Below are 14119 nucleotides of genomic sequence, written 5' to 3'. Positions count from 1 at the left end.
AGACACGAGTGCATTCTGGAAATGCCACAGCTAATTTAAAAGGAATGGTGAAAGCATCAGCAATTGGGAATACCATCTGTAAGCTGCTTGGTTTACAAGAGGCATGTTCTTATTGCCCTATCTATGAGGGCGCAGTCTGCACAAATGTACAAAGAAAATAGCACCAAGGGGCTTATGCATCTGATCAGTTCAAAGCTTACCCTACACATATCTACATTACTGACTTAAGTTCGTTTTATACCAGCTTAAGCGTTGTTGCTTTCTCAAAAGAATCCTTGGAATTGTCAATTGTGCAGGTGTTAAGGACTCTCCCTTAGAGATCCCTAGCACTTAAGGAAGTACAAGTCCCAGAGTTCCCTAGTTATAGAATATGTCTATTAAACCAGTTTAATTCTATGGTATAGATATGTTCTTAGTCTGAGGAATAGTCTTGCAAGTTCCAATTCAAAACAGGACTGCAATGTATATACCCCCATCCTGTACATGTTTACTTGGTAGAAAGACTCACCAAGTCTACTAGAGCTTGCTCCTAGGGATGTAAGAAGGCAGCAACTTCTGTTCTGACCTGTCTTTGTCACAATCAGCACTGTTTCCGTTCTGCTGCAATTCAGTTTCTTTCAAATACTGTGTTATTTGTCTTGCTGTATGCTGTTTAATATTATAATTTATGAAATTATTTATGTAATTTTTGTAAGCTATGAATTTCACACTTTAATGATGTAATTATTTCCACACCATTCATTTCAATGTAAAGAAAACATCAAAACAATGTAAAAAAAGCATTAATTATGTATCGGTTGCAGGCTTTAAAAAAAACACAAGAACACTGTGAGTGAATACCGAATGTATTCAATGGACTGATTTCTGTTCCAGACCTGGGACAAAAATGCGAACAGAGGCAATTTCCATTTCTGATGGAATTTTCTGACATGTTTACTTGCTCCCAAGTAAGTGCGCATAGGATTGGGCTGTAATTTATTTAAAACATTTTGACAAAAAAGTGACTCTGATTAATTGGGAAGCTAATTAAAATAAAATAAATTACATCTAATACAAGTATTTACAAAAGATGGCAAGTAGCTAGCACACCAATAGAACAGGCATTCCTTTCTATCTGAGAGAGAACAGGGGATGCCTTTTCTACATATATGTTAGCATCAATTAAAAGAAAAAAACCATGCTTCCCCCCGCCTTTAGAATGGTTTTTCCCCTTTCAGATGTGGGTCCAATCAATCAATCATCCAACTAAAACCCATATGATTAGTCAAATCAGTCTGGTGACAGCCCAAAGTCAAAAGCATAGCATGATACAGCTAAATAGGGCCCAAATCATAAATAGGTCAGTAATAAAGGAATCTCTGTGCTGCTGTTCTTGCTTTCCCACTCGGATTGTTTTAAAGGCTGGATGATGTGCATTACAGGGTCAAGGGAGTGTGCCTATTCTCAGCTCACAAAGAATGTACAGACATAGGAACTGAACCTGACTATTTTAAAGCAGGGGTTCCCAAAGTGTGGTCCATGGATCTCCAGTGGCTCACAAGCTTCATTTAGATGATCCTCAGCATGTCAGGGTTGAGTTGATTTAAATCAAGTTGATTTAAATCGCTTCTCTGGAGGACTCAATTTTAATGATCTAAATTGCAGTTTAAATCACTAGTGAGGAAGATTCTATTTAATCATAATTTGTTTAATAGAAATACATTATTGTTTAATATAACTTTAATATATATTAAGAGATGTAGGTTTCATTAGAAGGTTGGTACACACTAAGCAATTATTCTGAATTGTTTTCAGATTAATTTTCTTCAAAAATGGGATGATAATTTGGTTATTTTAGTACTAAAGCAGAATGAACTTGTGAAGTCATTCAAGAGATGAACCAGTTCCAACTGTTCAATTAATCATGATATTTTTCACATGATGTGCCAGAATCACCACCATCAAACAGGCTTTTACATTGTACTAAAGAGATTATTTATTCTTCTGGTTAGTTTTCTTCTTCAACAAACAACATTAACAAAACATGCACATGGATTTTTGAATGGTTAACTATTTGAGTTCTTAGATAAATGTAAAGTTCTTTAAAAAATAAAAGTTAAACAATTTCAACCAAGTCAACAGGAGAAATTTAAAATATTGGGTGGTACAGATAACTCGGTCTTCTTTACCTTTGTCTTCCTTGTTCATTGTCTGGAAAAGAAATGCAACCTTTCCTGCTTTTTAAGTTTCCATTTTATTTCTCAATTTAAAATGAATTGGTCCAAAGGAAAAAAAAATTCTATTCCAGCAGAAGAAGCAACAGCTGTTAAGAACTGGATTGTCACTTCCGTTATTGCCTCCTTGTTTAGATCTATTCCATCTCCCAAAATTCTCTATTCATTGATTCTCTGTCTTTGCACAGAGAGGCAAGGCAGCGAGTGAGTGAGAGTGAGCGATCAAGATAACATATAGTTCATGTATGCCACCTGCAGAATAGGACTGATCAGGTTATCTCCCATCTCCATAAACTGCTGTTAACATATTCATAGAATATAATCAGAAGTTGTATAATTAGTATTCATGATGATATCTTTGACCTAGGCTCCTTTTTACTAATTGTTTTAAGAAAAAATTGAAATCTGATTTATTTATTTTTTAAATCATTGATTTTTATCAGCTCTGCAGCATGTCCGCATTAAATATGCATATGAATTTTTCACTGTATTTTTATTGCTTCTTTTATTTCTTATGTTGCATTTGAATGTATTAAAATTTAAATTCTGCAGAATGCAAATAAAAATATAAGAAGCAATACAAATACAATTAAAAATCATACAGTACCTAGTACAGTGCACTACAATTGCTACAACAGACAGAAAAATCATTAAGTGGTCTGCCAAGGCCATCAGCAATTTTCAAGTGGTCCATGGGGGGGGGGGGATTGGGAACTACTGCTTTAAAGTAAAGTCTGCAGAAACTTCTTGCCTGTTTCTTGGCAGCAAATTTAGCTAAATCTCAAGGTATTACCTGAAGACTTACCACTACAATCACACACCCTTCAGCAATAGCCCCACAAACTTTAAACAAAAGTATGAAGCCATCAAGGAAACAAAACCCACGCATCTGCCTAAAAACATTTGAAAACGTGTTACTCCGTATTTACCTAGTTACAGATAACCTTTTTGAAGGAGCTAAAACAGACCAAAAAAAGTGCAGATCACCACATTTGATTTAGAAACTAATCAAAACAGTGGCAGCATATTATCTTTATTCGGACCAAGTGACAGTTTTAAAAAAAGTTAAGATAGCTTGTGAGTTTCATGGAATTCTCCCGCAGGCAGGATTCTAAATTAAAAAAGGGGTGAGGGAGACTAATGAAACTGGAGATTACAACTAGTGCATCACCTAAAAATAAAATCAATAGAGGCCAAAGTGAAAAATAATACATAGTAGTTGGAGGACATTCTGTTTCACCCCTAGAAAAAGTCACATTAGGTGGTAAAAGGTAATCTTCCTCCTTTTCTATAATTTCTTAACAATAAATTTGGTAATCAAAGTGTAAAGATGACAAAAATGTTCAAATCAGTAACACATAATATTTAGAATATTTAGAATATTTTCAAAGGGAAGCAATTGTTTCTCCATCCTGGTATATACTTCGATGCAATTTGATATATTTTGCCCTTGGCCCAATAATTTAGAGAGTTTACTGAATTAGCATGCTTAAGGACCCAACTGTATAGTTCTGCCATTAAATGCCGGTGTCCCCTCTGCAAACAAACATCACACTGCCAATACCAGGGGCTTGATCCATATTGGGAGTGTACTGCAAGGGGTGAGGGAGCTTTAAACTTAGGTCTCCCACTACAATTCAGATCTGGATCAGTCGGTCTGAAACATTAATTTATTGGTGGGCAGGGAACCTGTATTCAATGGCAAACCACACATTTAAGATCATGTATAATTTGGCCCCCAACATGCCCTGTACCACCACTTCTCTTTTTTTATTTAACATCTTGCCTGAAGAAGAGCTGTGAAACCTGAAAACTAGCTCACTACTCTGTGGCTTCCAGTGATTGCAATAAACGTAAACCTATTTGAACCAACTGTCACTCACTACTAATGGCATGCTCCATTGACCTCCACAACTGTACAGTGAACACGACTGCTATAGTGGCTAATAGTCTGCAAAGACTAAGTTGCCCACATATCCGGCTTCATTTTCCAAAATGCTCATGTAGCAGGAAGACACCTTGACCTAAATATTATAATCTATAAACATTACAGGGATGTCATGCCACACGGGTTTCTTTTATCAGCTGCATGCCACACATACAGAAGAGACAGACTATGAGAACTACACAATGAAACACATAAAAGCTTGCTTCAGAAGCAGCTACAAAAAGGCAGACAAAATGGAATCAGCACACTAAGTTTCAGACTTTTGCCCCATATAGAATCATTTTAATCTTCAATATTCACCAGTTGCAAAGCATTTCCTTATCAGCAGTGATAATCTGCACAAAGAACAGAGCTTAATTTCCAATTTGAGGCAATCTCAATTACGTTTTGGATATTGACAGTATTCATTTTCCCCATTACACTGACATTTGATATTTAGAGATGACCTATTTTCCACTTAGGAGTGTCTTGATTCTGTTTCAAGCCACAGCTAGACGTGATGAAGCCAATACCCATCTATTTAAATATTCCCTATTTCAAAAAGCACATTCAAAGTCACTATTCCAAGTCCTTCGCAGAACACATTTCAAGCTGCAAAGAAAAAGATTTAGAAAATGACAGTCTAGAGAAACGGAGATGGAAGAACAGAAAATACTGAAAGCTCTTTTGAACCTCCCTTTCCAAATAAAAGAGCCTTCTGTGACTCCACGGCAGATTTGGAAGGCTAAAAGATGGGAACTGAGCATTAAAAGGCTATTGAGATTACCAGTTTTATCAAGATACACTGAGGATTTAATTCCAACTATTCCAATGTTTCAACTGTGCTCTTGCTAAATCCATATAATCCAAGAGCTCTGGAAGCTCAGACTGTTACACTTGGCTGCAGGAACTCCGGCTGGGGCACCAATCTCAAATATCTGCTGGTACCTGTAGACTTAACGGCCACCACACCACCCCAAATTAATACTGCTTATGGCAAACATACCGGAGAGGAACACTTCCTAAGATGAAGCTCATGACACCAGAACCCACACCGTACCTGTGAAATGCACCAAAAACATGATGAGGGGTGATCTTCAGTCCCGGCGTGTTTTATCTTGCTACCCACACTACCACACCAACACATATATATACACAAACCAACACATCACAGTTCAACTCATGTGTGGCGTATATGCGATGCTGGATCCCGCAAACAAACTGAGTGCCAGCAACCAGAGTAACAAGAGGAGAGCTTAACGTCAATAAAACTGCACAGCAGGCAATTGGAAACGCTGGGATGCTAAAGAGGAAAGGCATGGAATTGCTGCCCAATGCTCCATCTGTCCCCATCAGTTACCAATCAGCAACTTTTAAGAGACTGAATCCTGAACATTGAGGGGAGATGGCCAGAGAGCAGGTGGTGAAGCAATTAACAGCATGCTCATCTGAGAATTTGCAAAGGATTTCAGTCTTTGGATCACTGAGCAGCAGCACACAGTTGACAAGCCCCAATCTCGCTGGCTGTGTGCCTTGTGAACAGTCATCTTAGCAGATAGGCCTTACCATAATTTAGCCCCTCAGAGAACCCAGTGCTTCTTTGTTCTGGGGAAAAAATCACATTCAAAACCAGCTTTTTCAACTCCCCAACGTACCTATTTTGTACTCATATCTTTGATACAGAAAAGAGGCAGGAGGAATCCAAGACTACCAATCAGCAGATATTCAAACAACTTTATATTTAAACCACTCACCTTATAGCTATAAGTGACCAGGAATTCCATTAAGGTGAGCAAGTGGGCTGGCAGAGGAGGGAAAGATTACTCTGTACTGGCCTTCTCTAACAATCCAATTGATAGAAGGCACTTTTTTTTTTACTATCCTGCAAAGAAGCTAATTGCCTGAATTTCCATCTGGCTGCAAAGGAGGCAGCTTCCCTTCCTCTACAACCAGCGTGGAGATGCAGGCTGCTAGTCTCTTAGCAGGCTACTACCTTTTGTGGGCTTATTTACAAGGCTGGACATAAACACGAACCAGGAAGATGGTCAAGATTCCATAAAGTTAATATTAGCACACTCCCCTGAGTGGCAGGAAGTTCTAGAGGTAACTGCTACAAGGACTCCTTCCTACAAAATATATCCATGCCTTACATATCCTTTTGTCATGCAAGGAAAGTAAGGCTTACTGAATGTTTATCAAGTATTATTTATTTGTTTATTTCATTTACGAATCACTTCCCATATAACATCCCAAAGCAATTTGACAATAAAAACATCAACTATATATGTGCATGTGTGTGTCTAATACAGATACAGAATGGGATAAAAAATACCCATGTGAAAGGCTTGTTGGAAAAGGAAGGTCTTCACTAGGCACCAAAAAGATAACAGAAACAGCACCTATCTGATAAGTAACAGGAGGAAGTTCCAAAGGCTAGGTGCCACCACATTAAAGGCCTGATTCCTACACTGTATGAAACAGACCTCCTGATGCGTTGGTATCTACAGGAGGCCCTCTCCTGCAGAGCACAGTGATTGGTTGGAGAGAGATGATCTTTTAGGTATTCTGATCCCAAGCTGTAACTGTATAGAGTTTTGCACACCAATACCAGAACTTTGAACCTGGCCCCGTAGCTAATTGGCAGCCGGTGCAATTCTTTCAGCAGCGGCATAACAGGATGGTGATAGTCTGAGCAGTTGAGCCATTGCATTTTTCACTAGCACGAGCAGTTCTCACATAGTGCACATTGCAGCAATCCAATCTGATTGGACATGGGATGGCAGTGGTGAGGCTATCCCAGGCAAGAAACTGCCCTAGCTGTTGCACCAGCTGAATACGCACTCATAGCCACTGAGTTTACTATTTATTCATTACATTTAAATACCACCTTTCCTCCAAGGAGCTTACTAGGGCCTCTAGTGACAGAGATGGATCCAGGAGCACCTCTAGACTACAAACCTGCTCCTGCACCAGGAGTACAACCACATTTGAAAACATTCCTGTTTAGCCAGGCACCTGAGGCTGAAGGAGACTGTTCCTGGCAACGTGGATATCACTGGACAGAATAATGTTTTTATCTCGAACTGTTTCTTAGAATATTTTAAATTGGTTTTAGAATGCTTTTTTGTTGTTGTTAAACTGTTTCATTTGCTGCCCTGGACTCATTTGGGAGAAAGGGCAGGATAAAAATCTAATAAATAAATAATAAATAAATAATCCAAAGCAGGCAACTGAACAATTATCTGAATTGAGGAACAGCTCATGCACAGCATTTCTGTCTTGGCAGGATTCAGGCTCAGGTTGTTGGCCCTCATCCAGCTCACCACTGAGTCTAGGCACTGGGCCAAGACCTGCATGGCTTCTGAATCAGAAGTTACTGATGACACCTTACTCCATATCTTCTAAGGACCGCTGCCAATGGCTTCATGTAGATTTTATATGGCATTGGGGACAAGAAGGTACCCTGCGGCACCCCACAGCACAATTGCCAGGGTGCCAAAAACTAATCACCCAATGCTATTCTCTGAAACCGACCATGGAGATAGGATTGGAAACACTGTAAAACAGTGCCCACAATACCCATCTCATTGAATTGGTTCAGGAGGATACCATGGTTGACAGCATAAAAAGCCACTGAGAGCTAAAGTAAGAACAACAGGGTCATGGTCCCCACCCTTCTCTTGATAAAGGTCATCCATCACAGCAAACAAGGCTGATTCAGTCCCAGAACTCTGAAATGGGTCAAAATAATCCGTTTCATCCAAGACTGCTTGCAACTGCCCCGCCCTGACCCTCTCAATCACCTTTCCCAAGAAGAGGGTATTTGCAACTAGGCAATAGTTGTCACAAACTAGTGTGTCCAGGGTGTGCTTTTTAAAGAATGGATGAATCACTGCCTCTTTCAAGACAGCTGGGATTACTCTCTCCTGCAAGGATGTGTTTACCATTTCCTTGATTCACCTAGCCATACCTCTCGGCATACTTTAATAAGTCAAGAGGAGCAAAGCTCAACAGAACATATGGTTAGGTGCATCGTTGCAAGCACCCTGTCCATGTCATCAAGTCACGTCAATTGAAAGTGATCACATGATGTCACAACAAATGTTGTGCTAGACACCTCACTGGAGACTGCAATAAATGCGGTACCAAGATTGCTACAGAAGTGAGGGACATTACCAATTCAACAGGTCTGTGACAATATAAAAGAGCAGTGCTGAACGGGTACTTCAGGATGTTATGGAAGCAGAGCAGTGGGTCTTCTTTGCTTCCCTCATTGCCACACAGGAGGCACAGTTATGTGTTCTCACTCATGCCTGATCAGCTTCACAGCATGTCTTTTGTCACTTGCACTGCAGCCATCATCCAGCCTGTTTCATCACCCTTAGTTCCCTTAGCACCAGAGATGGTGCTCAAGGGCAACCATATCAAGAGCCCAATGCATCTCACTGCTCCACAGCAAGACAAGGGCTTTAATAGGCTTTCCTGCTCTATAGACTGGAAAAAGCCCAAGAGCTTTCAGGAATGCACTGGATTGGATTCCATCAGTCTCCAATGGCAGACTATACAAACCAGTCCACCACACCTGCTGGGGAAGAAGGGGGAATTGGAGCATTACGTTCAAACTACACCAGAAACTGATCTGACCATGACAATGACCACCCCTTCCTTCTTCTGCTCTGCGTGTCAGATCAATGACAACTTGAGACAGCCCTAAGATAATCACAGAGGCCATGAAGTCCTGAGCTGGGACACTAGAGGCGGCCTCTGGATGGATGCCGATATCACCAGAACTATCATTCTGGGGTCCTACAACACCACCACCTCTGCCAGCAGGGTGGACAGTGCACCAGCAACGACCCTAGCTTACTGTCTCTTTAGCCTGACAATAGGTACGGGCCTCCATGGCCAGCTCCAAGATATAACGGTAATACAGATGGAAGTCCTGTGGACAACTGCAATTTACTGTCCCAACCCTTGCAGCCTGCACTGATGCTGTACCAAGTAGTCAAGTGGGCACAGCTGGGTCAGATCAACTCCTCCCAGCTCATCTACCAGTTCAGTAATAGTAATACAAACCAGATCAGCAACCTGATGTGGCGCCTCACAATCAAATTATAGACGTGCAAGGTCTTACTATGTGCCAATATGGCCTTAGAGGATAGGATCATTCTGTTTAAGCTCACCTTGGAAATGTAGAGTGGTACAGATATCTATAAAAATAAAATAAGATCCCTTCATGTGAATTTGATTAGGGGATCCATTATTGTCACAGAAAGCAGTATCTGTTGTTGCACAGGATGATGTGCAGTAACTCATCTTCCAGTGAAAGGAATTGGCGTGGACAAGAGAAGGGGGCATTATCTAGACTAGAGCATCAAATTTCTATATGGAAAGCAAACAAACATATAGCCTCACATGTGATTAACATTTACTTGGGATTTTTGATTACTGTATTCTCACACTTGACATGCATGTCAAATGCCCATCATTAACGTAGAGCGGCAAGCAAGCAAGTAATCAGTTGATGGACAACCAGCACCTCTTATTTCTGATGTCCAAATAAACAAGTACATCAGTTGTCTTCCTCAAACACTGAACACTGAAGCTTTATTGCACTTTTTGCTTGGGGAGCACAGTATGGGAGGGCAGAAGAACCACATACTGAATATATGGTTTCTAAGAAGGAGGGATGTGCTGGGCTCAAACATGCTCAGAAATTATAGTTTACTTTTAAATAGACACGCATAGGATTGTGCAGTAAGTCCCAATACCTATAACAGGTTTCAGTTTAAGGTCAGGCACAAATTAAACATTAATACCTTCCCTGTCCCATGGATTTAGTGGCTTCAAGTTTTGCAAATGCCACATTCTCTCAATTTCAGAGATGAAAACAGGAACATGTGCAACAAAAGATCCAGAGTGGTGTGGTGGTTAGAATGTAGAACTAGGACCTGGGAAACCTGAGTTAAAATCCCCACTCAGCTATGACGCTCACTGGATGACTCTGGGCCAGGCACATTCTCTCAGTCTAACCTATTTCACAGGATAAAACAGAGAGGGAGAAAACCATGCACACCACCTGGAGCTCCTTGGAGGAAAAGTAGGATATAAATGTAGTAGTAGTAGTAAAAATAATCATTGTCATAATTTTCTGTGTGGGCTCCTTGCCCTTGGAATGCCCTCCCAAAGAAGGCTCGCCTGGAGACCTTGTTACTATCACTTAGGGGCAGGCCAAAAACATTTCTTATTTCCACAGAACTGCTAATGTAAGCGCTGCAGGGAAAAATATTTCTATCTATATTTTCACAGATCTGCTTTTGTAAGCATTTTCAAACTAGAGCAGTTTAATTTCACTGCCTGTTTCAATGAGCTACTGCTACATTAGCTGTTATTTTAAATTGTTATATTATTAATAATAACACTAATAATATAAAGCTTAACTATTAATTTATTATTACAATTATTAAGCATTTCTTTGTTTTTACCAAGCCACCTTGAAAATATAAATTTATATTAAAGCTTCAGGATATAAATTATGGGTCTTACCAATATCAGTCCTACCTAGACTAGACTTACTGAAATTAATGGATACAACTAACTTAGTTTCATTAATTTGAGTGGGTTTACTCTGGGTAGGACTTAGCTGAATACAGCCTTAGGTAAATAAATTTGCCACCTGGGGCTCCTGTTGGGAGGAAGGGCAGGATATAAGTCAAATAATAAATAAATAAATACACCCCCTCCCATTTATCCTCAGAACAACCCTTGGGGCCTTCCACCATACTCCACTGCCAGTGATATCACTGGCAAGCCTCCCACCCATTTGGTGGGGAGATGGGGAAGATCTGTTCCGGTGGAGTGATGTTAAGTACCACTTTGTTGGTGCCGGGAGGCTGACTGAAGCGACAGGAGACATGCTACAGCCCAGTGTTAGGGGGGCGGGGGGCTTGGATTACATCCTTAATGATTTATCTGTAATTGATGGAAGTGTTTTTGCTTTGCTGTCATTGGTGAATATTTTGTGAATACGATATGTGAAATAGATTCTAGAATTTTGCTAATTTTCTTTATTTATATTTTGAATTTTTATAGGAAAATAGTGAGGGTTTTTTCGGTATATTTTGTCATGTCTATAGTTGTAAACCACCTTGAGTACAGTAATGTAGAAAGGTGGTGTACAAATTCAAAATGGAAATGAAAACCCTTTTGAGGTAGGCTAGGCTGAGCAAGCGAGAGCACGCGACTGGCCCAAGCTCAGCGAAGAAGCTTCATGGCCAAGTTGGGATTCGAACTCAGGTCTCCCCAGTCCTAGTTTAGAACTCTAACCACTACACCACCACACCAGCCGATACAAAAATAGGGCCACAACAGGGGCAGCGACTGACCAGGTACACAAACGGTGACTGCGCCAGGTAAGCAGGGCCAGAGGACAACACCCGGCGAGCTGCCCTCTTAGAAAGTGCAGGCCGTTGCCGGTTCCCATAACAACCGCAGCGAGATGACCCAATAACCCTCGCTCCATCCGAGCCCGAAAGAGAAGGAAGCAACGCCCCGACGAACCCGTGGCCCAGCAACGCCCACCTGCTGGGCCCGCGGCCCTCCGATGGCGATACTCCTGAAACATCCGTAGATCCGGACCCCGGTCTCTCTTCACCTGTGGGCCCCAGCCAGCAGAGCTTCGGTCCCTTCACAAATCCCGTCTCCAAGCTGCCTGCGGGGCATCACATCGATTGTCGGTCTCCAGGGGGCGTGGCTTGAAGCCCGAGGGCACGATGGGCAACGTAGTTTCATGTGTGTGTGGACGGCTCGAGGAGCAGACCGAAGAAGAATGGAAAGGGGGAGAGAAGGGAATGGCTTTCGCCTGCTCTGATTGGCTTCTTAGGATCCCAACTCTCTTAAGGCTTCTGGGTAATGTAGTTTAAAGACTGTCTTAGGTACTCTGCCGGGTCCTGGAGAGAGAGAGAGAGAGAGAGAGAGAGAGGTTTCTTGGTAGTGTTGTATCCTCATCAGAGTAGTAAGTGTGCGTGAGTGAGTAAGGACAGAAAGTTATACAAATAAGATGATGATTGTGCTTGTTTTTATTTCAACGTTACACGTCCCTCAAGGCAGCTTTGAAGAACAAATAAAACATACAAACTGTAACGCAGGAAGCGGGGATGGGTGGGAAGAATGCATGCAATGGTTTGTATTTGTGGGAATATTTATTTACACAAATATTTAAATATTTATAAACAAAGGAAGTGCAAGAGATCATTCTAGTGTTGATGAAAACAGCCTGAGAAAGAATTCTGAAGAACTGAAAAGATTGCGCAATATTTTGCAAACATGGTTGGTCCTGATAACCATATTGCCTAATGGTGGACTGCAGGGGGAGGGTTCTTGTGACTCCCTCACTAGCCTCTAGAATCAGATGAAATAAACTGTGGGCTACTATGATGGAGCACTGTAAAGCAGTGATTCAGGATAGAAACAGGAATATTGCTATGCTTGCTGGATCTTGGTCCAGAGCAACTATAGGTAGTTAGACTGAAACCAATTGAATGGGCAACCCTTTGTTCAGGAGCTACTGCACTGGTACATTCTCAAGCACTTCAAAATGGCTCACTTTTCCTTGACCAGCCACATTCTGACCAAAAGTGAGTTCCATTAGACAAGGGGAATACTCTCTTACATTGGGATAATTTACATGCAACTCTAAACCATGGTTTGGCCATTCTTGAGATTATTTTGGCATACAAACTCCTGCTTGCTCTCAAAATCAGAATTAGGAACCATAGATTGAAGTGGGTTTCCAGTTGCTGTTTGGAAGACAAGATCAAACCACAGTTGCAGATTTGGATGTAATGGCAAACATCGGACTGCTTCAAACTAGAAGTCAAGGAAGAATTATTATTTATTGTATTTTTTATTACTATAATTTTTTTACCTGCCCTTCACCCAAAGGTCCCAGGGTGGGATACAACAATTTTAAAACACATAATTAAAAACAGTTAAAAACAACCAAAACAATTTCACAGAAAATAGGGTGGGTCCTAAAATATACATCTCAGGTGTTGAACACCAGGATAAAGAGATGCATTTTCAGTATTCACTGCAAGTTGTACAATGAAGTTGCCAGATGCATCTCACTGAGGAGGGAGTTCCATAGCTTAGGGGCTACCACAGAGAATACCCTCTCTTAGGCTACCCCCAAAACTCCCAAGGGTGGCAGAACTACCAAAAGGGCCCCCACTGTTGATCCCAACACCCGAGAGGGTCTGTTCTAAAGGGAACCCCAGCCAGTAATCTGGCTACTGCATTTTGGACCAGCTGAAGTAGTTGTCTTCAAGGGCAGAGTGCATTGCAATAATCCAGTCTGGAAGTTACCAGAGCATAGAGCACTGTGGCCAAGACTTCTCTCTCCAAAAGGGGCCAAAGCTGGCAAACCAGCCAGAGCTGGAATTGGCAGATGTGTGAGGAGGAGAGATCATGTGAGCCTGAGTTTAACAATGTTTTGGCCATAACATCCACACCTGCGCAATGTATAGGAAAGTAACTCCTCCTTATGGAGCAGAAAAGCAAAGAGAGGAAAAACCAGTCTTGTTCCTGTAGGTGGCACAAGAATTCTGGCATAAAGGGTACATTTCCATACAACCACGAGAGTGCTAATGTACTCATTGTGCTGTTTCTGGGTTTGCTATAGGTATCTGATTGGCCACTGTGATGCTGGACTAAATACATCTTTGGTCTGATCCAGCAGGGTTCTTCTTACTTTCTTGGTATACCTCTTTGAACTTTTCCAGACCTGTATCCTTCTCCCCTCATGTTCTGCAAATCTAGCCCCAGCCCCCTACCTGCAATCAGAGCTCAACCAGAGCTTAAAAAAGAAAAAGCCCTCTGTGGGAATAGTCTCCACTACTTTGGCACATAATATTGTGCCCAAAGTATGCAGCATTGACTATGACAACATTCTAAAATGGGACATTCCCTACTTATTTAT

The 14119-nt window shown here is 41.2% G+C and overlaps 1 protein-coding gene across 6 annotated transcripts in view; it reads right to left on the bottom strand.

Moving 5' to 3' along the window:
- Positions 1 to 14119, bottom strand: part of ENOX2 (ecto-NOX disulfide-thiol exchanger 2) — a 47542-nt gene that overhangs the window by 31498 nt on the left and 1925 nt on the right. For 2 of the 6 annotated variants that reach the window (XM_061598273.1, XM_061598268.1), the window contains exon 2: positions 11722 to 12089. In XM_061598273.1, the coding sequence (XP_061454257.1) occupies positions 11722 to 11764 (43 nt within the window). In that variant the 5' untranslated portion in view covers positions 11765 to 12089. Of the gene's footprint in view, positions 1 to 5146; positions 5167 to 5200; positions 5316 to 11525; positions 11629 to 11721; positions 12090 to 14119 lie in introns of those variants that run through there. The other 4 variants (XM_061598270.1, XM_061598271.1, XM_061598269.1 and 1 more) reach the window with 4 other exon arrangements.

The sequence above is a fragment of the Rhineura floridana genome, chromosome 16 (genome assembly GCF_030035675.1).
Source record: "Rhineura floridana isolate rRhiFlo1 chromosome 16, rRhiFlo1.hap2, whole genome shotgun sequence".
NCBI lineage: Eukaryota > Metazoa > Chordata > Lepidosauria > Squamata > Rhineuridae > Rhineura > Rhineura floridana.
Note: the sequence above shows the minus strand (reverse complement) of the source record. Positions and strands in the feature narration are given on the sequence as shown.